We start from the raw sequence: 22865 nt of genomic DNA, 5'->3' as shown, positions 1-22865 counted from the left end.
ACTAGGAATAAAACATAAATAAAATAAAGTTTTGAATTAAATTATAAAATGCTAAAACTAAAAGTACCAAAAGATAAGTCTATGGAGGATATGTGGACAAAAGTACAATTTTCGCATGAATTTTGGAAAAGCCATGCTATTTTGTTTTTATGATTGGTTTTTTTTTTTTAATTGTGTCTTTATGCTATAAATTTAAATTTTATCCCGTCAACTCAACATTGAATAAGTTCAGAAAGCTTATCAAAACTTTTAATTGCCAAGAATATATATATAAATATAAGAGATCATCAACTCAAAAAAATCACATGAAATAAATAAAAAATTTAATGACTAAAAAAATATTATTGAAATTTGTGTGCTTTGTGAGGAGAAACATGGTGTCAAGCGCCCTAGTAAAACACCTTTAAAGAATTAGTTTTTATATATATATATATATATAAAGATTGGAATTTAACAGGGCTGTACCTAGATAATTAAGTATAATAAAGTAGCTTCTTCACATGCGAATATCTAACATCCAATTTTTTTCTTAACGTAAGTATGAGTTGATTCAGTTTGATTTGAATAAAAAAAATTAACTAAAATAATTTTTAAATTAAACTAAATAAAAAAAATTGATTTATTCAATCGTATTTAAATAGATTAATAAAAAAAAAACTTAGACTTTTTTTTATCAAGGGTTTGATTTTCTTGAGATAAAAAATAATTTGTTCAGTTTCGTTATATATAGTTTTGGTTTTTTGAGTTTGATTTCTTGGTTCAATTTTGTTGGTTTCTAAAATGTAAAACCAAAATCCAACGATCAATTTTTTTAAAAAATCTTCTAATTGTTTTTTCGTTTTGATTTATCAGGTAGATTTTTTTAATTAATTTTAAATTGATTTTTAAGAATATTCTGGATAATCTGACACCTACGTATTGGTTACAAATATAAAGTACCCTTATTAGAGGTTTCACCACCTGAAGTCATCTTTACGCTTCTGCCCTCGACTTGTAGCATATTCTATATTTAATGCCCACTCCAGTTTCAAAAACTTCAGAATAGAAACCGCTTCTCCTCAACCATGGTGGTGCTTCCTTATACTGTTGCTTTCCTACTCCTTTCCTTCTTACAGACTGTAAAAATCGCAAGTAAGTTTGCGTCTCTTTCTATTTTAATTACCTCCTTCCATTTCTACAGAATTTACCTTAACTGAGCTGTCTTCATTTCAGTCTTTGAAAACAAAAAATGTTGGTGTTCTGTTTTGTCGTTTAAAAATTGATGTTTGATCATCTGCTTTAAATTTTGCTGTTTTTTGTGCAGACTCGCAATCATTCATCGGTATAAACTATGGCCAAGTTGCGGACAACCTTCCATCACCATCATCCACCGCAAAGCTTCTTCAATCCACTTCAATCCAAAAGGTCCGATTATATGGATCGGACCCCGCCATAATCAAAGCCTTAGCCAACACCGGAATTGGAATTGTTCTCGGCACTGCAAATGGTGACATTCCAGGACTAGCCTCTGATCCCAATTTTGCCAAGAGCTGGATCAACACAAACGTGCTTCCCTTCTATCCAGCTAGCAATATCATCCTCATCACTGTTGGCAACGAGGTCATGACTTCCAATGACCAGAATCTCATGAACAAGCTCTTACCAGCAATGCAAAATGTACAGAATGCTCTAAATGATGCATCGCTCGGGGGTAAAATTAAGGTCTCCACTGTTCATCCGATGGGAGTGCTCAAGCAGTCTGAGCCACCTTCTTCTGGAAGCTTTGATCCAAGTTATGGGGATCTGATGAAGGGCTTGTTGGAGTTTAATAGTGCGAATGGTTCGCCTTTCGCAATCAATCCCTACCCTTACTTTGCTTACAGAAGCGATCCAAGGCCTGAGACTCTTGCTTTTTGCCTTTTCCAGCCGAATGCAGGACGAATGGATGGAAACACTAAGATCAAGTACATGAACATGTTCGATGCTCAGGTGAGAGTAAATCAAATTGCAAGTGCGAAGATTTTGTATCAATAGATGATCTAATAAAAATGCTACTGACAAGTGGTTTAATCAATTGCAGGTGGATGCAGTTTTTTCTGCACTGAATTCTATGGGATTTAAGAATGTTGAGATAATGGTGGCTGAGACTGGATGGCCATATAAAGGAGATGACAACGAAGTAGGGCCAAGCATTGAGAATGCCAAGGCTTACAATGGCAATTTGATTGCACACCTTCGATCGTTGGTGGGCACTCCACTCATGCCAGGAAAATCAGTGGATACATACCTCTTTGCTCTTTATGACGAAGACTTGAAACCTGGACCTGGTTCTGAGCGATCATTTGGACTTTTCAAGACTGATCTCACCATGGTTTATGATGTTGGACTCTCTACAAGTAGCCAGGTAAGAACAAAATTTACGTGCATTTCACTGGTATTTCGAGTTTTCAACAGCCAAGTGTTCTGCTATTCCTGAGCTTTCCTTTGTTTGGCATTTAAATTTCTGTATTTGGTTGGGAAGATGGGTTTTAAAACATCACTACGCATTTTGTTTGTTAACAGAATAGACAGTTCCTTTTCAGGAAAGAAAAGGGCCAAATTGTACTAAAAAAAAACCCTTGAACTTAACGTCTGAACAAAAAAAATCCTGATTTTCTATCCTAAACATTATGATTTTTGGAATAGGCTTGTGCTGTTAGGAAATTAACAATTAAAAAAAAAAGGCCTATAATATCTTTTTAATCGCTCTTTATGTCTTTATTAATAATGATAAAAACAAATGTAGAAAGATATATTCAATTTTTTAATATAACATTATTATCAATAATATTTGAAATACATAGAATATTATTTTTAGAAAAATAAATCCAAAATATTCTGGCAAATTGCACCTGCAAAAACTATTTAATTTATTGAAACAGACTCAGCCACCAGCAGCCGCACCACAACCGCCGCCACAACCAGCCACCACCACCATCACCAACAATAGCAGCAGCACAAGAACGAGCAGCAATAGGAGCACGAGTAGCAGCAGCAACAACATAAGCACGAGCAGCAAAAGATGGAGTGTTTCTTGGTTGGTTTTTTTAGAATTGAAAATTCTTAGAAATGGAGTTTGGAGAGATATATTTAATTAGGATTTAATTTAGATTTGTTGTATGAGTTTATGGAACTTTCTTTGATTTGCCTTTTCTTTTATGACTTGCAAACTTAGAATATGAAGTTGTAAAGAGATGATGAAGATGGGTTAGGGTTTTTCTCTCTATTTTATAAGTTTTTTTGTCGATTCTATTGTTTAGAAGTAAATAGAAAAAATAATTGGAAAATCAGTTCAGAAGATATTTGTTGATTGAGTATTATTATTAAATTTTTTTTAGATATAATGGGACGAGGAAAGGTGTTGCGTATTCGATATTGTGACTTCTTAATATATTTTATATCTGGACCAACTGGCTCATTTGGTAGAAATTTGATACTTATGAGTATTAGAAATCCCAATTTTTTTTAGATTACCGTGGGTGTCCGGGCCAGCTTGCGCGTACTTCAACTAATCTCACGGGTCCTAATGTTAACGACCATGTAAGTCTCCAGTGGCCCTGAGGTTTGTGGGACTCGAACTGGTGACCTCTAGGAAGCAAACCCAACACCTGATCAGTTGAGCTATACCCCTCATGGTTTAAAACTTTCAATTTTGGTAGATTTTATTTAGGGGTGAGCAAAAAAACCGAAAAACTGATTAAACTGAAAAAACCGAAAGGAATTTAATAGAAAAAACCGAATTAAGAAAAAAAAACCGAATAAACCGATTAAAAAGCCTAAGAAAAAAATCGGTTCGGTTCAGTTTTAGTTTTTGAAATATTAAACCGATTGAACCGAACCGGTTCAACCAACATTTAAACCCACTATAAAAGAAAACCCTAAAACTAAATTTCACAATCCTTCAGCTCTCAGTCGCCCCCCTCTCTCCCAAATGTCTTTCAAATTGTCCCTCTCTCACCACTCTCCTTCTCTAATTCTCTCATTATTCTTTGATTCTTTGGATCAAAAGATTCAAAACTCAAGCCTTTATAAACAGAAGATGAAGGAATAAAAAACGTTTGACCCCAAATTTTTATCTTTCCCTCTTTCATACTGTATACTTCATCATTATTATTTATAAACAAAAGATGAAGAGATAGAAAACATTTTTTGCTATATGTTTTTGCATAAAAGCCTTTTAGAGACAGTAGAAAATGTTTTTTGCTCTTGCGCATGGTAATACGACCATCACCAAAGGATGTGCATTAGGGATATTTTGCCCTAATTTTTGCTATCTGAATTAATTAGAGACAGTCTCAATTTCATAGATTTTTCAGGGTTGTTTTGGGTGTTTTATGAGTTGGTCCTCTTATCATTTAGATCATTATTTTGCACTTTGTACACGGCTGAAACCCTTGCCATTTAGACCAATTAATTCATCATCCATCTTCTCCATTTGTTGGCATCAACTTACCCTTCACATGAAACATAACTTGATAGCATCAGTTTTTCCAATTTTTTTCCTCAATTAACCAAACCAAACCAAAACAAAAATGATCGGTTTGAACTGATTTTAGTTTGATTTTGGTTCTGAATTAAAACAAAATCGATTTGGTTGGTTTTTTAAATAAAAATCGAACCGAATCAAAAATATTCACCCCTAATTTTGTTGGTGGAATTGTGAATATTTTCTTATGATGCTTCTTTTATCGTTCTTATCCATGCAAACAGCAATAAAATATATATAGCCTTGTTGCGGGTGGTTAATAAAAAGATTAAAAAAAGAAGGAAATATTATAAAACACTCGTGTCTTCATTAACAAAAGGAAATTCTTCACCGAACCCAAAACGTTTACTGCTTAGTCCACCATGTGTTCGCTAAATTTAAACACCAAGAAACAGAAACATTACCTCGAAATCAATATTAGAGTGATAACCCCAATAGGGCCTCTGTAATCAGCATCTATGACTCCAGCACCTACATCAATCGAGTGCTTCCATGCCAATCCCGATCTCGGTGCTAAAACAACAGAACTCAATTTTAGAAACAAAACCAAACAATCTGCGAACATAAATTAAAAGGTATGAAGTGAGATTTAGCAATGCTCAAATATGTAGGGATAAGGGCTTTTCCTCTAGCTGGAACCTCTGTCTCTAAGGCACTGCGCAACATTAGAAACAAAAACCCATGAATTTGCTAATAATCCTGCATCCTTCAAAAAATGAAAACACTACAAGAGGGTTTTGCTTAATACCTGGAGATATCACAGCCAGCGGCAAGCAGAGAGCATCTAGAGGGCAAAGCAGCGCTTTCAGAGAGCTTTTTCACTTTCAGGAGAGATCATGGAATTGGAGCGGCTTCGTGGACGCCATTTTGTTGGAGCTTGGGGATTTTATGAGAAGTCTCTTTGATTTCAGGGCTGTTGTTTCGTAATTCTGCTTGGGGCATTTTAAGGACTTGAGGGTTCGGATGATAACAAAATGGGAGTTGTCTAAGTTACTCTCGAAGCTGCAGACTGCAGAGGAAAAAAAAAACAATTCAATATTGTAGCTTCATAGTTTTTTGAGGAAAGTTATAATACTTCACATAATTTGTACTAAATATTTCCATGCTATCTACCTTAGTTAAAGTTATCCAATACATTATTTGTTCAAAACATGTTCCTTCTAAATTTTTTTAGGATGCATTGGTTTATTGAATTGTGTTTAACCGTGGTTGAGCTAAAAATTTTAAAATCATAAAAAAAATATCAAAATTATAGGAAATTTTTAAGTTGTGTTATTAAATTCAATAACCAGAATGATCAATAATAATGTAGTTTGGATTTCAAAAAAAATAAAGATAGCAAAAAACCCTGTAAAAAACACAAATTAAAATCAATTAATCATACAGAAATCAAAATAAAACATATCATAATGATCAATTCAAAATAAATCAAATGCTTAAAAATAAATTTGATCAGCCCGAGGTACGCGGCCGACCCTTTCAAGCCCATGATTTGGGTAATGGAATCCACTAGGTTTAATAATTTAAATTTTTACGTGAGTATAGGATAAATAATATTAAATAAAAAAACTAAAAGTTGAAAATGGAAGAAAAAAATAAAGGAAAACAAATTTGCAAGATGACTTTTTTTCTATAAAAAAACATTAACATTGTGATATATTGAAGGAGTTTGGGTCAACCAAAGTTAACTTGTTATATCCATGATAAGAAACATGAGATCATGATAATCATACAAAAAGCAATTTTGAATAAATTAACTCCATAAGAAAAAGAAAAACAAAACACATCGCAAAGACAATTTCAAAATAAAATAAATGCTTTTTTTTCAATGTGGCATATTTGTTTTTTTTTAAATAGTGAAACAACAATATATTAAATTGACCCAGATGTCATGGATTAACTTGTCAAATCTGTGACCTGAGTTATGGACTCATCTAGGTTTAATAATTTTTTCTAAAATTTATTTTTTTAGCTAAAGATAAAATAATAAAGTTTTAAAAAATAAAACAAAAATGCCAAAAAAAACCCTAACATGTGGGCCTTCAAGCTTAGGCGAGCGCACCAAGACCTGATTTTATTTTTATATATATCTTTTTAAGGGGCAAATCACTTGTCATTCAACCTGTTTTTAAAAAACTATTAATTAAATGACGCTCAAATTTCAGCCACCATAGTGGTAGCTGAGAAATTATGGTAAAGTATTTTTTTATCTAAAAACTCATATTGCAACCCATTTTAACCTAAAACTGCCTTGTAAACACCCTTAAAACATCTAGAAATCAATATATCAACCTAGAAAACCCAAAAAAGGTCTAAAAACACAATAAAACCAGGTAAAAAAAATTCTTCGACTTCGATTTGATTTTTAAGGAAATATTGAGCTTCTAAACAACCACAATCAAATTTCTCTTATCAAATGAAAGTCATTGGCACCAAGATCAACCATTTTTGTTGTTGGGATAGGTGTAAACAACAACTTTCTATCTCTATACTAAAATCTAGCGACTCTTTTTCTCTTCTCACAAACCAAGGACTGAAAAATAAAAATAATAAAAAAATTATATGAAAATTGAATTTTCAATAACTAAAGAAACTAAATTTTTATGAACCGAAAAGTAAGGGTGATGAAACTCAAATTTTTTATTCAAAGTTTGAAGTCACCACCTATATTCCCTGCCTTTTTCATGGTTCTCTATTTTTTAATTTCATAATTTCTTAAAAAAAAGAATTAATTAGGTTTCAATTTGAGGTCAAAATGATACACTTAAAGGAAAAAAAGTTCCAGGTTGAAAATGAAAATCTAGATAAACTAAATTGTTCCAATTCACAAGACAGTGAGACAGTGCATAGTAAATAATGAAAAATGAAATGACCATACCTTTTAGTTTATTTTGTAATAACTAGTGAAATTAGCCAAGCTTCATTGTAAATAAAATAAAAATAATTTCTAACATAAAAATCAAACTATTAAAGTTTTTTAGTTTTTTAAACATAATATTTTTTAATTATGAACTTAAAATTTGACATGTATGTCTAATAGAATAATTGATAATTATATACACCAATAAATATTAAAAAAGTTTTTAGCAATAATCAAAGACTAAATAAAAAAACTAAGAGATAAATGCAAATTAAAAGATATTAGCTCGTGTCGTGGAGAGTCATTAAATGTTTTTTTTATTCAATTATATGTCAACAATGCTCTTATGAGAGTAATAATTTTAATTCTATTGAAAATATTTTTTTCCTTTTCTTTTAATATGTTTTTAAATATATATATATATATATATATATATATATATATATATATATATATTGTTCTATATTCTTTATTTAATAAAAAAATATTATTATTTGTGTTGTAATATTATTATTTTTATAATAATTCAAAGTTTTAATATAAAAAATATTATTATATGTGTTATAAATATTCTTGGAATTATTAATATAATTATTTGTGTTATAAATATTATTATTTTTATTATAATTCTAAATATTCATCTAAAAAATATTTTATTTGTGTTAGAAATATTGAAAGTATAATTGAAAGTAGGGGTGATCATTTTCGGTTCGGTTCGGTTTTTATAAAAAAAATAACCAAACCGAATTAAAAAAAACCGAAACCGGTTCAAACCGACCGGTTTTGGTTCGGTTTGATTTTTTTGGACAAAAACCTGTTCAAACCGGTTTGGCTCGGCTTTTTAAGTTTGGCTCGGTTTTTTTCTGGTTTGGCTCGGTTTTTTTCCGGTTTTTTTCGGTTTGGGTTCGGTTCAGTTTTTTTAGTTTCAGGCTTATAAAACTAAAACCGAACCGAACCGGTCGGTTTTTTCAAAATTTTAATCGGTTTAATCGGTTATTTTTCATGGTTCGGTTTTTTCAGTTATTTTTTCGGTTTTTCGGTTTAATCGGTTTTTCAGTTTTTTTGATCACCTCTAATTGAAAGTATTACTAGAACAAATATTCATCTAAATATAATTATTTTTATTATAATTGAAAGTATTAATAGAACAAATATTATTATTTGTGGTATAAATATTATTATTTTTATTATAAATCTCTTGGGTGCTGAACCAATTTGTCTTGGGTCCTGTGTGAGGACCCAATGCTCTTTGGTCCTAGGTCAAGACTCAATGCTCTTTGGTCCTGCGGCAGTATCCATTTCTCTTAGGTCCGGACGCAGGACCCAAGAGCATTGGGTCTCGAGACAGGACCCAATGTTCTTGGGTCTGGGGTTGTGTTATGAATATTGTTATTTTTCTTATAATTCCAAGTATTCATATCAAAAATATTATTATTTATTTTTTAAGTATTTTCATTTTTATTTTGATTCGAAGTATTAATATAAAAAATATTATAATCTGTGTTAGAAATATTCTTGGGTTTCTTAATATAGTTATTTGTGTTATAAATATTATTATTTTTATTATAATTCTAAATATTCATCTAAAAAATATTATAATTTGTGTTATAAATATTATTTTCTTTTTATAATTCAACGTATTCATATTAAAGATATTATTATTTGCGGGTTTCTTATTATAATTATTTGTGTTATAAATATTATTACTTTTCTTATAATTCAACGTATTATATCAAAGATATTATTATTTCTGTTCTAATATTATTATTTTTATAATAAGTCAAAGTTTTAATATAAAAAATATTATTATTTGTGTTATAAATATTGTTGGGTTTCTAAATATAATTATTTGTGTTATAAATGTTATTATAATTCTAAATATTCATCTAAAAAATATTATTATTTGTGTTTGAAATATTGTTGGGTTTCTAAATATACTTAATTTTTTTTATTATAATTGAAAGTATTAATAGAAAAAATATTATTATTTGTCGTAAAAATATTATTATTTTTATTATAGTTCTCTTGGGTGATGAACCGATTAGCCTTGGGTCCTTTGTGAGGACCCAATGCTGTTGGGTCCGGTGTCAGGACCCAACGCTCTTAGGTCCTGCCACAAGACCGAAGTCTCTTAGATCCTGGGTCAAGACCCAAATGGCTTGGGTCCTGCGTGAGGACCCAATACTTTTGGGTCCTGGGGCAGGACCCAATGTTCTTGGATCTTGAGTTATGTTATAAATATTGTTATTTTTCTTATAAATCTAAGTATTCATATCAAAAATATTATTATTTGTGTTATTAATATTATTATTTTTATTAAATTCTAAGTATTAATATAAAAAATATTATAATTTGTGTTATAAATATTCTTGGGTTTCTTAATATAATTATTTGTGTTATAAATATTACTTTCATTTTATAATTCAACGTATTCATCTTAAAGACATTATTATTTGTGTTGCAATATTATTATTTTAATAATAATTCAAAGTATTAATATAAAAAATATTATAATTTGTGTTAGAGATATTCTTGGGTTTCTTAATATAATTATTTGTGTTATAAATATTATTATTTTTCTTATAATTCAACGTATTCATCTCAAAGATATTATTATTTGTGTTGTAATATTATTATTTTTGTAATAATTCAAAGTTTTAATATAAAAAATATTATTATTTGTGTTGTAAATATTCTTGGGTTTCTTAATATAATTATTTGTGTTATAAATATTTTTATTTTTATTGAACTTCTGAGTCCTTCAAAATCATTGCGAAGTGTTGTTAAAAATTGTATTAGTCATTGTTGTTCCCTATGATCAATATAGGCATTTCATGCCTTTAATTTTACCGATTCTGTAAAAGCCAATTGATCTCAAAGATATGTCATTGCAGAATAGAACTCTTGAATACGCACATTCTTATGGTGAAAAGCTCGTATGTCATTCTCTAATTGATACTGCTTTGTAAAATTTGATTGTGTGAATAACTTTTGTAGATGATCTCAAACCTCATTTACTGTCTCATACTTCGCCAACTACGTACCTATGGAATGCTCAACAAAATTGTTAATCCAAGTAATAGTCTTTGCATTATTTGCTTCCCGTACATTTATCAAAGCAACATCCCCTTCCTCAATATTCTTAGGTACTACATAGGTTCCACTGACATATCCCCACATCTTTTTACCCTTAAAGAAATTTTGTTTTACATAACTCCAATACGAATAGTTCTTCCCATCCAACCTCACACTTATAGACTGAACCGAATCATCTCTTTCAGTAGCCATAATCAACAATTACAGAGAACCAGAATGCAAAAGCAGTGAAAAATAAAATACCAAATTGCATAAACTGAATAGTTATTGCAGAAACTAAATAAATATCTTCTCGAAGTTATATGATTACTCCAAAATAAAAAAAAATTCAGAAATAGAATGCAAATACCAAGTTGCAGAAACTAAAGGGAAGATGAAATACTAGATTTGCAGAAACTAAAGGGAAGACGAAATACCAAATTCGCAGAAACAAAGCGAATATTACTAAAAAAAATTAAACTAAAAACGATCAAACTGATAAGATTGTGCAAGTGAGTCTCTTCAAAATCCATCTAGTTCTAATTATTATTTCTATCTCTTTTCAGTTTTATCGCATATTAATTTAGTCCTTTATACAAACCAAATTGATTAATTATTCTGTTCATTATTTTTTTTTATTGCCTTGGTTAATCGTATATATTCGAATCTAATAGATAGCTATGTTTTCAACCATTTTTAAAGTGGCCCGTGCTTCGTCATTGGTCAAAAATTTTATATTTTTATAGAAAAATATGTATGTAGATTTTTCAACTAATTTTGATAGTTCAAAAAATAATAAATAAAAAAATATATATTTTCATGACAACTATAGTTATCAAACCCGACATGGAGGTTGACTTGGCCAAGGGGTCGGGTCCTGGGTTATAAAGGTTGACGCGGGTCAAACTGGGAAAATTGAAAAAAAAATTGATGTTTTAATATTTTATATGAAAAAATCAAGAAATAATCCATGTGGATATAGACTATACATGTTGTAAACAATTAAGTTTAAAAGATTACCTCAAAAGGTTTTCTATCTCACATTGAAAAGATACTATCTTATTCTTCTAAGTTGAAGTATTTAAACCAAAAAGGTTTTTTTTATCCCACATTGAAAAAACATAACTTTTGTTCTTATGAACATAGAGCACCTATACTATAGGGCTTCAAATCCCACATTGAAAAAAAATAAAACATTATTCTAGTATTTATACAGTGAACTTTGAAATGAATTAGTAATTAATTGAAAAATATAAAAAAAAGCGGGGTCTCTAGGTTGGAGGAAAAAAAATTCAAAAAAAAAGGGACTCTACCGGGTTTTTGCCGGGTCGCCCAAGTTACGGGTTGACCCGACGGGACTGGTTTCCTCCGGCTCAATTGTAGGCCCAAATTTCAAATGAAACAGACCCGACCAACGCTACTGGGTCCTGGTGGCAGCATGACCCAGCTTTAAGGGGCCCTACTTACAGCTCTGGCCCCACCGTTGCTGGGTCCTACTAACACAATACCCAAAAGTAGTGGGTCTTGCTGGCAACTGGGTCCCCTAGTGCTAGGTCCTGGTGGAAGCAGGGCCCAACTTTCATGGGTCCTGCTTCAGCTAGGCCCATCACTGTTAGGGCCTGCTAGTCACCTAAACCTACCATTATTGGGTCTGGCGGAAGATCTAGGCCCAATAAACTTGGGTATGGCACCACTGTTGTGGCTTGTTGACAGCAATACACAGTAGTGGCGGATCCTGTTGTTAGCAATACCTAGCAGCAGTGTATCGTGCTGGCAGCTGGATCCACCTCTGTTGGGTCCTGGTGAAGTAGGGCCCCACTTTAGTTGGGCCCATTGCTGCTGGGGCCTGCTGGACACCCATACCCACCATCATTGGGTTCGGCAGCAAAGCCAAGCCTAATAAACTTGGGTCTTGGCAGAAGGACCCAACAACTGGGTATCCATCTGGGCCTAACGCTGCTGGGCAGCAAGGCCCAACATCATTGGGTCATGCTTGGCAGAATGACCCAGCAGCTGGGTACCCATCTAGACCCAACATTATTGGGTCATGCTTGGCAGAAGAACCCAGCAACGTTGGGTCTTGCTGGGCAGCAGGACCTAGCATCATTGAATCATGTTTGGTAGAATGACCCCACAACGTTGACCCAAAATAATATTATAATATAGTATTTATAATTTTTTTTAATGGATTTTATTGTTAAAACAATTCTCTTATATAATACAAAGATATAAAGTATATTATGTGAATAAAAAATTTATTTAGAGCTCCATCAACTTTAATGTGAGAATATTAGAATTATAATTTTTCTAAATGCTTTTATTTTGAAAAAAAAATTCAAGAGAAAAAATAAAATAAAAATCTTAATTTGAAGTAAAGAAAAAACATTATTGTAAAAAAATTCTATTATATAATACAAATATATAAAGTATATTATGTGAATAAAAAGTTTATTTAGAGCTCCATCATCTTTAATATGACAATATTAGAATTATAATTTTTCTGAATGCTTTTTTTAAAAAAACAAATATGCTTTAATAAGAAAATTCAACCCAACCTCAAATGAAAAAAAAATCACCACCCAAGTTTTGTACAATATAAAAAAATTATCATCTATTTATGTGCTCTTTACCGTATGAAAAAGAAAAAAAAATTAAAGTCTTGGGTCCTACTAGGGGTAGGACCCAACTCTCATAGGTTCAGGAAGACCTAACGTGATTGGGTCCTGGTGTAAGCAGGACCCAACACTATTAGGTCATGCTGCAATGACCCAACAACACTTTAGGTCCCAGGCGTGCGGTTCTACAGACCTGCTTGCCTGGGTTTGTAACCAGGTGCGTGTGTCTGGCCCTAGCACCCAAGGCATGACAGCCCAACACCAGGTGTCTGCAGTCTGGGGCACAACCCTACCCCCTTGCAGCCTTTGGAACTTTCTGTGGCAGGACATGACAACCTAGCGCTAGGTGTCTGCAGCCTAAGGCCTGCAGCTCCATTATGCTCCACCAAAATTTGCACTGACCGTTTTCTTCCAAACCATGTCTTTAATGCCAAAGGCATCCCAATAAAAAGACAATCCCACCCTCCCCTTACAGTCTTTGCACCTCTCTGTGGCAAGAGCATCTCTGTCATTACACTGCTCCAATCCACAATGTCATGAGTCTTGATGAACATGACTTTTGCTAATACTATTCCAATCCACGATACAATGAATCTTTATAAATAAAACTTTCCTCACATGATTTAGCTTTATGTATAATAATTTACAGTTGTTTTTATTTTCTTAGGACCATTAACCTGCCTTTTGGTTATGTGGAAAACAAGAGGGAAAGGCAGAGAACTCAAATCGATCCAAGTCCTTGGAAAGTTATGGTGCGACTACAAACACTTCAAAGCTAGCTTGTTAACGTGTTCCTAACAACTAACCCTAAGCATTGTCACAACCATCGCATCTTCTTATAAATTCTTTGAAGACAAGTTCTCCTTCCAAGTTTCAAAGCTTCTCTGTAGAAACAAAATGCACAATTTTCCTTTATCTGAACTTACTAATACGTGGGCACAACGTAGATGACCTCTAGATTTAGAAACCTGTACGCTACAACACAAAATTATTGTCATATGAATCAAATAAATATATTGAACAGGTGATTGGGAATAAATCCTATTGCATAAACAATTGATTGAAAATAAACCTTTTCCTTTTCAATCATACACGTAAAGAATTGGAACAAACCATATGTTCAAGGGCGCCAATCATTTGTTTAAGGGATCTTGCTTTAGACCAACAACATATTTTTGTAATTACAGTTTGAAGGATAGTATGAATCTATTGCTTAATATTTTCCTTATGACTGCAGGTCTGTCCTGTTTGCAGCACCGAGGTCTCCACTGCTGAGCCCAGCTAGCATTTGTCGGACCATCCTCTTCTACTAGTCATAGACTGCTGGGTTAAAAAGAAAAGTAGACCGATGTGTGCGCCACTTGCATAATTGTTGTGCCAACTTGTATGCCATTTCCCAATAGGGGAAATGCCCAGGTGCGCATGTTTGTACCAAAAAAATAAATCCAAATTGGAGGTAATTTTCATAGTTATGTATAAGATTCGAATATATAGGATTAACCAAGGCAATAGAAAAAAATTAATGAACAGAATAATTAATGTTTTTATAAAAAACTAAATTAATATGCAATAAAACTGAAAAGAGAAACCTACGTATACGTTACAAGTACCCCTATTTGAAGCTTCACCACCCGAAGTCATCTTTAAGCTTCTGCCCTCGACTTGTAGCATATTCTATATTTAATGCCCACTCCAGTTTCAAAAAAAATGCAGAATAGAAACCGCTCCTCCTGAGCCATGGTGGTGCTTCCTTATACTGTTGCTTTCCTACTCCTTTCCTTCTTACAGACTGTAAAAATCGCAAGTAAGTTTGCGTCTCTTTCTATTTTAATTACCTCCTTCCATTTCTACAGAATTTACCTTAACTGAGCTGTCTTCATTTCAGTCTTTGAAAACAAAAAATGTTGGTGTTCTGTTTTGTCGTTTAAAAATTGATGTTTGATCATCTGCTTTAAATTTTGCTGCTTTTTGTGCAGACTCGCAATCATTCATCGGTATAAACTATGGCCAAGTTGCGGACAACCTTCCACCACCATCATCCACCGCAAAGCTTCTTCAATCCACTTCAATCCAAATGGTCCGACTATATGGATCGGACCCCGCCATAATCAAAGCCTTAGCCAACACCGGAATTGGAATTGTTATCGGCACTGCAAATGGCGACATTCCAGGACTAGCCTCTGATCCCAATTTTGCCAAGAGCTGGATCAACACAAACGTGCTTCCCTTCTATCCAGCTAGCAATATCATCCTCATCACTGTTGGCAACGAGGTCATGACTTCCAATGACCAGAATCTAATGAACAAGCTCTTACCAGCCATGCAAAATGTACAGAATGCTCTAAATGATGCATCGCTCGGGGGTAAAATTAAGGTCTCCACAGTTCATTCGATGGGAGTGCTTAAGCAGTCTGAGCCACCTTCTTCTGGAAGCTTTGATCCAAGTTATGGGGATCTGATGAAGGGCTTGTTGGAGTTTAATAGTGCGAATGGTTCGCCTTTCGCAATCAATCCCTACCCTTACTTTGCTTACAGAAGCGATACAAGGCCTGAGACTCTTGCTTTTTGCCTTTTCCAGCCGAATGCAGGACGAATGGATGGAAACACTAAGATCAAGTACATGAACATGTTCGATGCTCAGGTGAGAATAAATCAAATTGCAAGTGCGAAAATTTTGTATCAATAGATGATCTAATAAAAATGCTAATGACAAGTGGTTTAATCAATTGCAGGTGGATGCAGTTTATTCTGCACTGAATTCTATGGGATTTAAGAATGTTGAGATTGTGGTGGCTGAGACTGGATGGCCATATAAAGGAGATGACAACGAAGTAGGGCCAAGCATTGAGAATGCCAAGGCTTACAATGGCAATTTGATTGCACACCTTCGATCGTTGGTGGGCACTCCACTCATGCCAGGAGAATCAGTGGATACATACCTCTTTGCATTTTATGACGAAGACTTGATCAAACCTGGACCTGGTTCTGAGCGATCATCTGGACTTTTCAAGACTGGTGTCACCATGGTTTATGATGTTGGACTCTCTACAAGTAGCCAGGTAAGAACAAAATTTATGTGCATTTCATTGGTATTTCGAGTTTTCAACAGCCAAGTGTTCTATTCCTGAGCTTTCCTTTGATTTGGCATTTAAATTTCTGTGTTCGGTTGGGAAGATGGGTTTTAAAATATCACTAAAAAACGCCAAATTGTACAAAAAAAAAAGCCCCTTGAACTTAACTTCTGAACAAAAAAGATCCTGATTTTCTATCCTAAACATTATGATTTTTGGAATAGGCTTATTCTGTTAGGAAATTAACATCTTTTTAATCGCTCTGTATGTCTCTATTAATAATAATAAAAAAAGTAAAAAGAAATATTCAATTTTTTAATCTAACATCTTTATCAACAATATTTGAAATACATGAAATCATCATTTTTACACAAATAAATCCAAAATATTCTTGCATATTGCACCTGCAACAACACATTTAATTTATTGAAACAGATCCAGGCACCAGCAGCAGCACCACAACCGTCACCAGCAGCAGCCACCACCACCACCACCACCACCACCACCACCATCACTAGCAACAGTAACAGCAGCACGAGCACGAGCACAAGCACGAGCACGGGCACGGGCACGAGCACGAGCACGAGCACGAATACCGTCAACATCAGCATCGGCAGCAGCAGCGGCAGCGGCAGCAAAGTGTATTTAATTAGGATTTTCAATTTAGGTTTGTTGTATGGGTTTATGGGACTTTCTTTGATTTGCCTTTTCTTTTATGACTTGCAAATTTAGAATAAGAAGTTGTAAAGAGACGATGAAGATGGCTTATGGTTTTTCTCTATATTTTATAAGTCTCTCTGTAGATTCTATTGTCTAGGAGTAAATTGAAAGAAAAATTGAAAAATCAGTTCAGGAAATATTTGCTAGTTGAGTATTATTATTAAATTTTTTTAAAAAAAAACAATTTAGCCAAAGAGAAAAGAAAGGAAAAGTTAAGTTTTTGAGCTAGCTCCATTTATACTTTTACATGGTGCGCTCAGTTCCAATCTAATGGGACAAGGAAAGGCTTGGTCATATTCAGCATTGTGACATATTTATATGTTTTATATCTGGATCAACTGGCTCATTGGTAGAAATTTGATCCTTATGAGTATCAGAAACCTCAATTTTGGTAGGTTTCGTTGGTGGAATTGTGAATATTTTTACATGATGCTTCTTTTATAGTTCCTATCCATGCCTTCCCTGTTGCCACTGTTTCTTTCGGTTCATCTCCGTCGTAACAGTAGTTTATAAAGTTTTATTAACTTGATTTATTATGCTTTAAGACTCCGACTAAACCAAAAACTCCATAGCCAAACAAACAAAGCAACATGGCTAATCTGGATTTTGCTTGTGGACGAGGGATTGACCGTGATCCTATCCAATCAGGCGGGGCTTGATTATATAATGCTTGCACTTGCCCTAGTGAGGACCCATGTACAGAGCCTTTTGGTGGTGATGGTGCTTTATGCCATTCTCTTTCTCACTTAAAGTGGTGAAGCCATCATCTTTTACTAGTAAATTAGGGAGATTCAGTGTGTGTGTGTGTGTGTGTGTAAGCTTGCAAAGAACACTACCAGAAACTCACTTAATACCAACGGAATTGCCGACGGAATAATTATGTCGGTAATTTGAGGTCGCCATTACCGACCGAATTTACTCTGTCGGTAATTTCGTCGGTAGATACCGATGGCACCGATGGCCAAATTTCATCGGTATCTACGCCAAATTCCATCGGTATCTACCGACGGAATTACGGACGGAATGTTGAGAATATAAAAAAAAGGGTGGTTCGCTGACGTGGAGGTTATTGCGGGTATTTTTTACCAACGAAATCACCGAGGGATTCAAAACGTCAACTCTGTACGGTGACGTGACCGATTCACCGATGAAAATGTCGATGGAATCACCGAGGGATTCAAAACGGCAGCTCCGTACAGTGACGTGCCCTGTTTACCATCAGACGAGCTGACGGAATCACAGACGGAATAAGTCTGTCGGTGAAGCCGTCGGTAAAAGTTAATATATCCCCTCTTTATCGACCCTCTCCTCCTCTATTTCTCCTTCTTCTTCCCCATCTCAATTCTCCCCAACTGCAAACAACCAGCGCCCCCCCCCCCCAAAAAAATCTCCCTCTTCTCAGCACAACAAGTCATATTTCTTGAAGTCTTCTCGTCACAGCATCCGTGTTCTGATTTACCGACGGATTTTTATCAGTTTTTGTAAGTAATTCTATCTTTTAAAATTTTAACATTTAAATGTGAATTTTATTGTTTTTTTAGTATATGTATTTTGTTAGTAGATGTACATGTTTTATTGTTATTTCTCAAACAAACTTGTAGCATATGAATGTATAATTTTATACTTGTTATGGTTTGTTTTAGATTTTGTAAGATTGTATTTGTTTGTAAATTGTTGAAACTTTATTGAATTACCAAATTCCATGTGTTGTTTTGAAATAATTAATAGCTTGTTTAATGGGTCCGTTTTAATTTTTATCATCAATGGTATTGCGGAGTTGTAATTTCTGTAAATTGATATATATGTATTAATTTGTATGGACGTTGATAATTGATAATGAATATTTAATATTTAATATTTATGAGAAGTTGTAATTGGTTTGTTGGATAATCTCGAGGTAAACCAATATTTTTGCAAATTTATTTACCTAACATAGTTAATTAATACATGTTGTCATCATAATTTTATAGAGGTTCAATAGAAGTCATGTATGTATCGAGATTCACCCCAAGGATTGCGGAGGATGGATTATTGTAACGGGGTTCAGGGTTTTATTAATTTCGCAACATCTATTCCCATAAATTTTACTAGAGACGGTATTAGGTGTCCATGCAGGAAGTGTCAAAATAAAAGGTATCTACATCCAGATGTTGTAATGATGCATCTTCTACACAAAGGGTTTATGGAGAATTACCAGTGTTGATATGCACACGGAGAAGTATTTGTTAGTAAGAGGAGAATGAGAGAAAGGGTGGTTGGGTCAACTTTTAGTGCTAGCAATGTACATGAAGCGACAAATGACAACACTAATCCTTACAGGAATATGGTTATGGATGCAATGAGAATGAATCAAGGTAATGTCAATCAATGTCCAATTGTAGAAGAAGAGTCTAATGCAGATGCAGCTAGGTTTTTTGATTTGTTGAAAGATTCTAACGAACCATTATGGGATGGCTGCACGAACCATAATAAATTATCGGCCATAGCAGAGGTGTTCACCATCAAGTAAGATCATGAGTTGAGTGAGGCCGGGTATGATAAGATTATTGAATGGACGAGAAGCATTTTACCTGAAGGGAACAGGCTGAAAGAGAACTTCTATGCTGCGAAGTCCATGATGAAAACCCTCGGTTTAGGATACCAGAAAATTGACATGTGCCCTAACTTCTGCATGTTATACTACCTTGAAAATGATGAGATGACCGAGTGCATGACATGCGGGCATTCCCGTTACAAACCCAGAACTGGTAGAGGAAATACTCTAGTGGCATATAAAAAACTTAGATACTTTCCAATCACATCTAGATTGCAGAGGTTATTCATGTCACCAAGGACTGCTGAGCACATGACATGGCACCAATCACATGATGTGGTTGATGGAGTGATGGTGCATCCTTCTGAAGCGTGGAAATACTTTAACAGTATGCATCCTCACTTTTCAGCTGAATCAAGGAACATGCATCTTGAGTTGTGTACAGACGGATTCAACCCATTCAGGTCATTTGCTGCTCCTTATTCTTGTTGGCTGGTCATATTGACGGTTTATAACTTGCCACCGAGGATGTGTATGAGGCCGGAGTTCATGTTTTTATCTATGGTCATACCAAGTCCGAGCAGCCCGGTCCGGAATATAGATGTTTGTCTTCGACCGTTGATTGATGAGTTGGCGTAGTTGTGGTCCTCCGGAGCTTTGACTTATGATATATCGAGGAAACAAAATTTCCTTATGAGGGCGGCTTTGATGTGGACTATCAATGATTTTCCAGCTTATGGAATGCTTTCTGGATGGAGGACGCATGGGAAACTAGCATGTCCATATTGCATGGAAAACAACAAGGCATTCACGCTAACAAACGGAGGTAAAGCTTCTTTTTTTTACTGTCACCATCGTTTCTTGCCACATAATCACAGGTACAGAAAGAGCAGAAAAGATTTCTTTGTTGGCAGAGTTGAAAAGGATGTTGCACCCCCGCGTCTTTCTGGTGAAGAATTGCATGATGTTGTATTAGAGTACGATGACATTGTGTTTGGTCTCTAATAAGGTAAGCAGAAGTTCCATGGTTTTGGTTTGACCTATAATTGGGTAAAGCGAAGTATCTTTTGGGCTCCGTCATAACCTTGATGTCATGCACATTGAAAAGAATGTGTTTGAGAACATTTTCAACATCGTCATAGATGTGAAGGGGAAGACAAAGGACAACATCAAAGCTAGATTGGATGTAGCTTTGTTCTGTAATAGTAAAAATATGGAGTTGGTTTGTGATGAGTCACGGGTCGCAAAACAAAGAGCAAGCTTCATGTTAGAGAAAAATGTACAACTACTAGTCTACAAATGGCTTAAGAGTCTGCGTTTTCCGGATGGACTGCCTCGAACATATCAAGGCTGGTTAATATGGAGGAATGCAGATTGTATGGAATGAAGAGTCATGACTGCCACGTGTTTATGCAAACACTCATCCAATTAGCTTTTCGTGATTTGTTGCCAAAGGGGATATGGGATGCACTCACGGAGATCAGTCATTTCTTTAGAGATTTATGCTCCAGTAGTTGAATGTTGATCACATTGAGAGGCTTGAAACGAATATCATCGAGACACTATGCAAACTTGAGATGATATTCCCTCCATTATTTTTTGACTCAATGGAGCATCTCCCCATACATCTACCGTTCGACGCAAAAGTTGGAGGACTGGTCCAGTATAGATGGATGTACCCATTCGAACGGTTAGATATTACATTTGCAATATAATTCATATATAAAAGTATTTTCTTTGTTTTTCTTCATTGAAAATATTTGATTAATTCAATGCAGGTACTTGTTCAATCTCAAGAAAAAGGTTAAGAACAAGGCGCATGTTGAGGCTTCGATATGTGAGGCCTATATTGTTGAGGAGATCTCAACATTTATCTCGTAGTATTTCGAACCTCATCTGAGAACGAGAATCAATCACGTTCCACGGCATGATGATGGCAGTGAAGTGTCTTCCAGTGGGAACTTGTCAATATTCTCCAATCCTGGACGACCCACACCTAAAAATGCCGTAAGAGGAAGATATTTGTCAGAAATAGAGTTCACACAAGCACACAATTATGTTCTATTTAACTGTGATGAGTTGAGACCTTTTATTCAATAAGTGTATATATGTGTAATACTAATTAAACTTTGTCAATAATATACTGTTAATTATATATTGTAATATAATACACTCATTACCACTTGCAGGGAACTTCGACAATATTTGCTGTCCAATAACTCACAGCTGACCGAATCCTAGATCTTTCAATTACAAGATGAACAATTTGCCACATGGTTCAGAACACATGTAAGCACTATCACAAACTCATTCTCACTTGCAAAATTATTGTATGCATGTCATTACGTGATTCTCGTTTACTGTTCATTGATGTACATTATATATAAGGTTTATCAAATGAGAAGAAGTGTTGCTAAGTCATTGTCTTCACTAAGCCTGGGCCCTGAAAGAAAAGCTAAGTGCTACAACGGGTATTTTATCAATGGATATGTTTTCCATATTGAAGAATATGGGCATGGAAGAAAGACATACAACAACGGTGTTTGTGTTAAGGGATCAACTAGTAGTGAGTTAGAAGTTGACTACTATGGTAGATTAGAAGAGGTCGTCGAACTGCAATATCATAGCGAGTAGAATAGAGTATTTTTATTCAAATGCTATTGGTATGACATGACTGACAGAGGAATCAAAGTTGATCCGCACTATGGTCTGGTCGAAATCAACTCAAAAGCTAGACTCCACAACGTAAACGATGTCTTTTTTTTCGCAATGCAATGTCAACAAGTTTATTACACATACACCCCTTCTTTTAGAAAGGATCGATCAAGAGTGGATTGGTTGTCCGTTTTAAAAACGAAACCCAGGGGTCGTGTCGAGCTTGTTCAGGATGAGAACGAAGACACAAGTGTGAGAGATGAAGTCTTTCAAGTTAGTGAGTTAGTTGAACCATATCGAGTTGCTCCTTCGATTGACTTGGAAGAAAATTCAAATTTTCATGTTTTCAATGATAGTCTTGTTGATGTTGACGCAGAGGAGTTGAATGTTGTTTTGAGCTCTAGCGGATAAGCAAATGTCGATGAAGATGATGATATCCATATTGAAGATTGTGATGAAGGTGATGACTATTCAATTGACGATGAAGAAGAAGAAAATTCGGACTAACTATCGGAATGAAGCACTGTGTAAATTTTTTTTTTCATGTAATATATATTATGGATGATATATTTTGTAACATTAAATATTTATTTTATAATTTTATGTAATTTTTTAAGCACTGTTGTTATTATTTTGTGCGATGGACAGTTTAGCAATCAAAATAATTACTTGAAATGCCACTATCACCGACGTCCATACCGACGGACAAACGTCTGTCGGCATTTCACAGAGAGTTGAAAGATAATTACTTGAAATGCCACTATCACTGACGTCCATACCGACGGACAAACGTCTGTCGGCATTTCACAGAGAGTTGAAAAATAATTACTTG

General features: G+C 34.3%; 2 protein-coding genes and 1 pseudogene across 4 annotated transcripts; 2 read left to right on the top strand and 1 right to left on the bottom strand.

The window, feature by feature from the left end:
• The first annotated feature begins 1044 nt into the window (after positions 1-1044).
• Positions 1045-16226, top strand: LOC18107739 (glucan endo-1,3-beta-glucosidase 7). 3 transcript variants are annotated; one of them, XM_052446817.1, is made up of 4 exons: positions 1045-1131; positions 1304-1968; positions 2060-2383; positions 16114-16226. In XM_052446817.1, exons 1-4 carry the CDS (start codon positions 1065-1067, stop codon positions 16180-16182), a joined length of 1125 nt encoding a protein of 374 aa, XP_052302777.1. In that variant the 5' UTR covers positions 1045-1064; the 3' UTR covers positions 16183-16226. The 3 variants fall into 3 exon arrangements, with proteins under 3 accessions (XP_052302777.1, XP_024440751.1, XP_024440750.1); XM_024584983.2 differs by lacking the exon at positions 16114-16226 and adding an exon at positions 2907-3318; XM_024584982.2 differs by lacking the exon at positions 16114-16226 and adding an exon at positions 2901-3318.
• Positions 4839-10544, bottom strand: LOC127904273 (deoxyuridine 5'-triphosphate nucleotidohydrolase-like; annotated as a pseudogene).
• LOC18107737 (glucan endo-1,3-beta-glucosidase 7) lies at positions 14713-16939 on the top strand. Its single transcript, XM_024585020.2, has 4 exons — positions 14713-14858; positions 15031-15695; positions 15787-16113; positions 16561-16939. The coding sequence occupies exons 1-4, from the start codon at positions 14792-14794 to the stop codon at positions 16855-16857; spliced, it is 1356 nt and encodes a 451-aa protein (XP_024440788.2). The 5' UTR covers positions 14713-14791; the 3' UTR covers positions 16858-16939.
• Positions 16940-22865: the final 5926 nt, after the last annotated feature.

The sequence above is a fragment of the Populus trichocarpa genome, chromosome 14 (assembly GCF_000002775.5).
Source record: "Populus trichocarpa isolate Nisqually-1 chromosome 14, P.trichocarpa_v4.1, whole genome shotgun sequence".
Taxonomy (NCBI): Eukaryota; Viridiplantae; Streptophyta; class Magnoliopsida; order Malpighiales; family Salicaceae; genus Populus; species Populus trichocarpa.
This window is presented reverse-complemented; position numbering and strand designations above follow the sequence as displayed.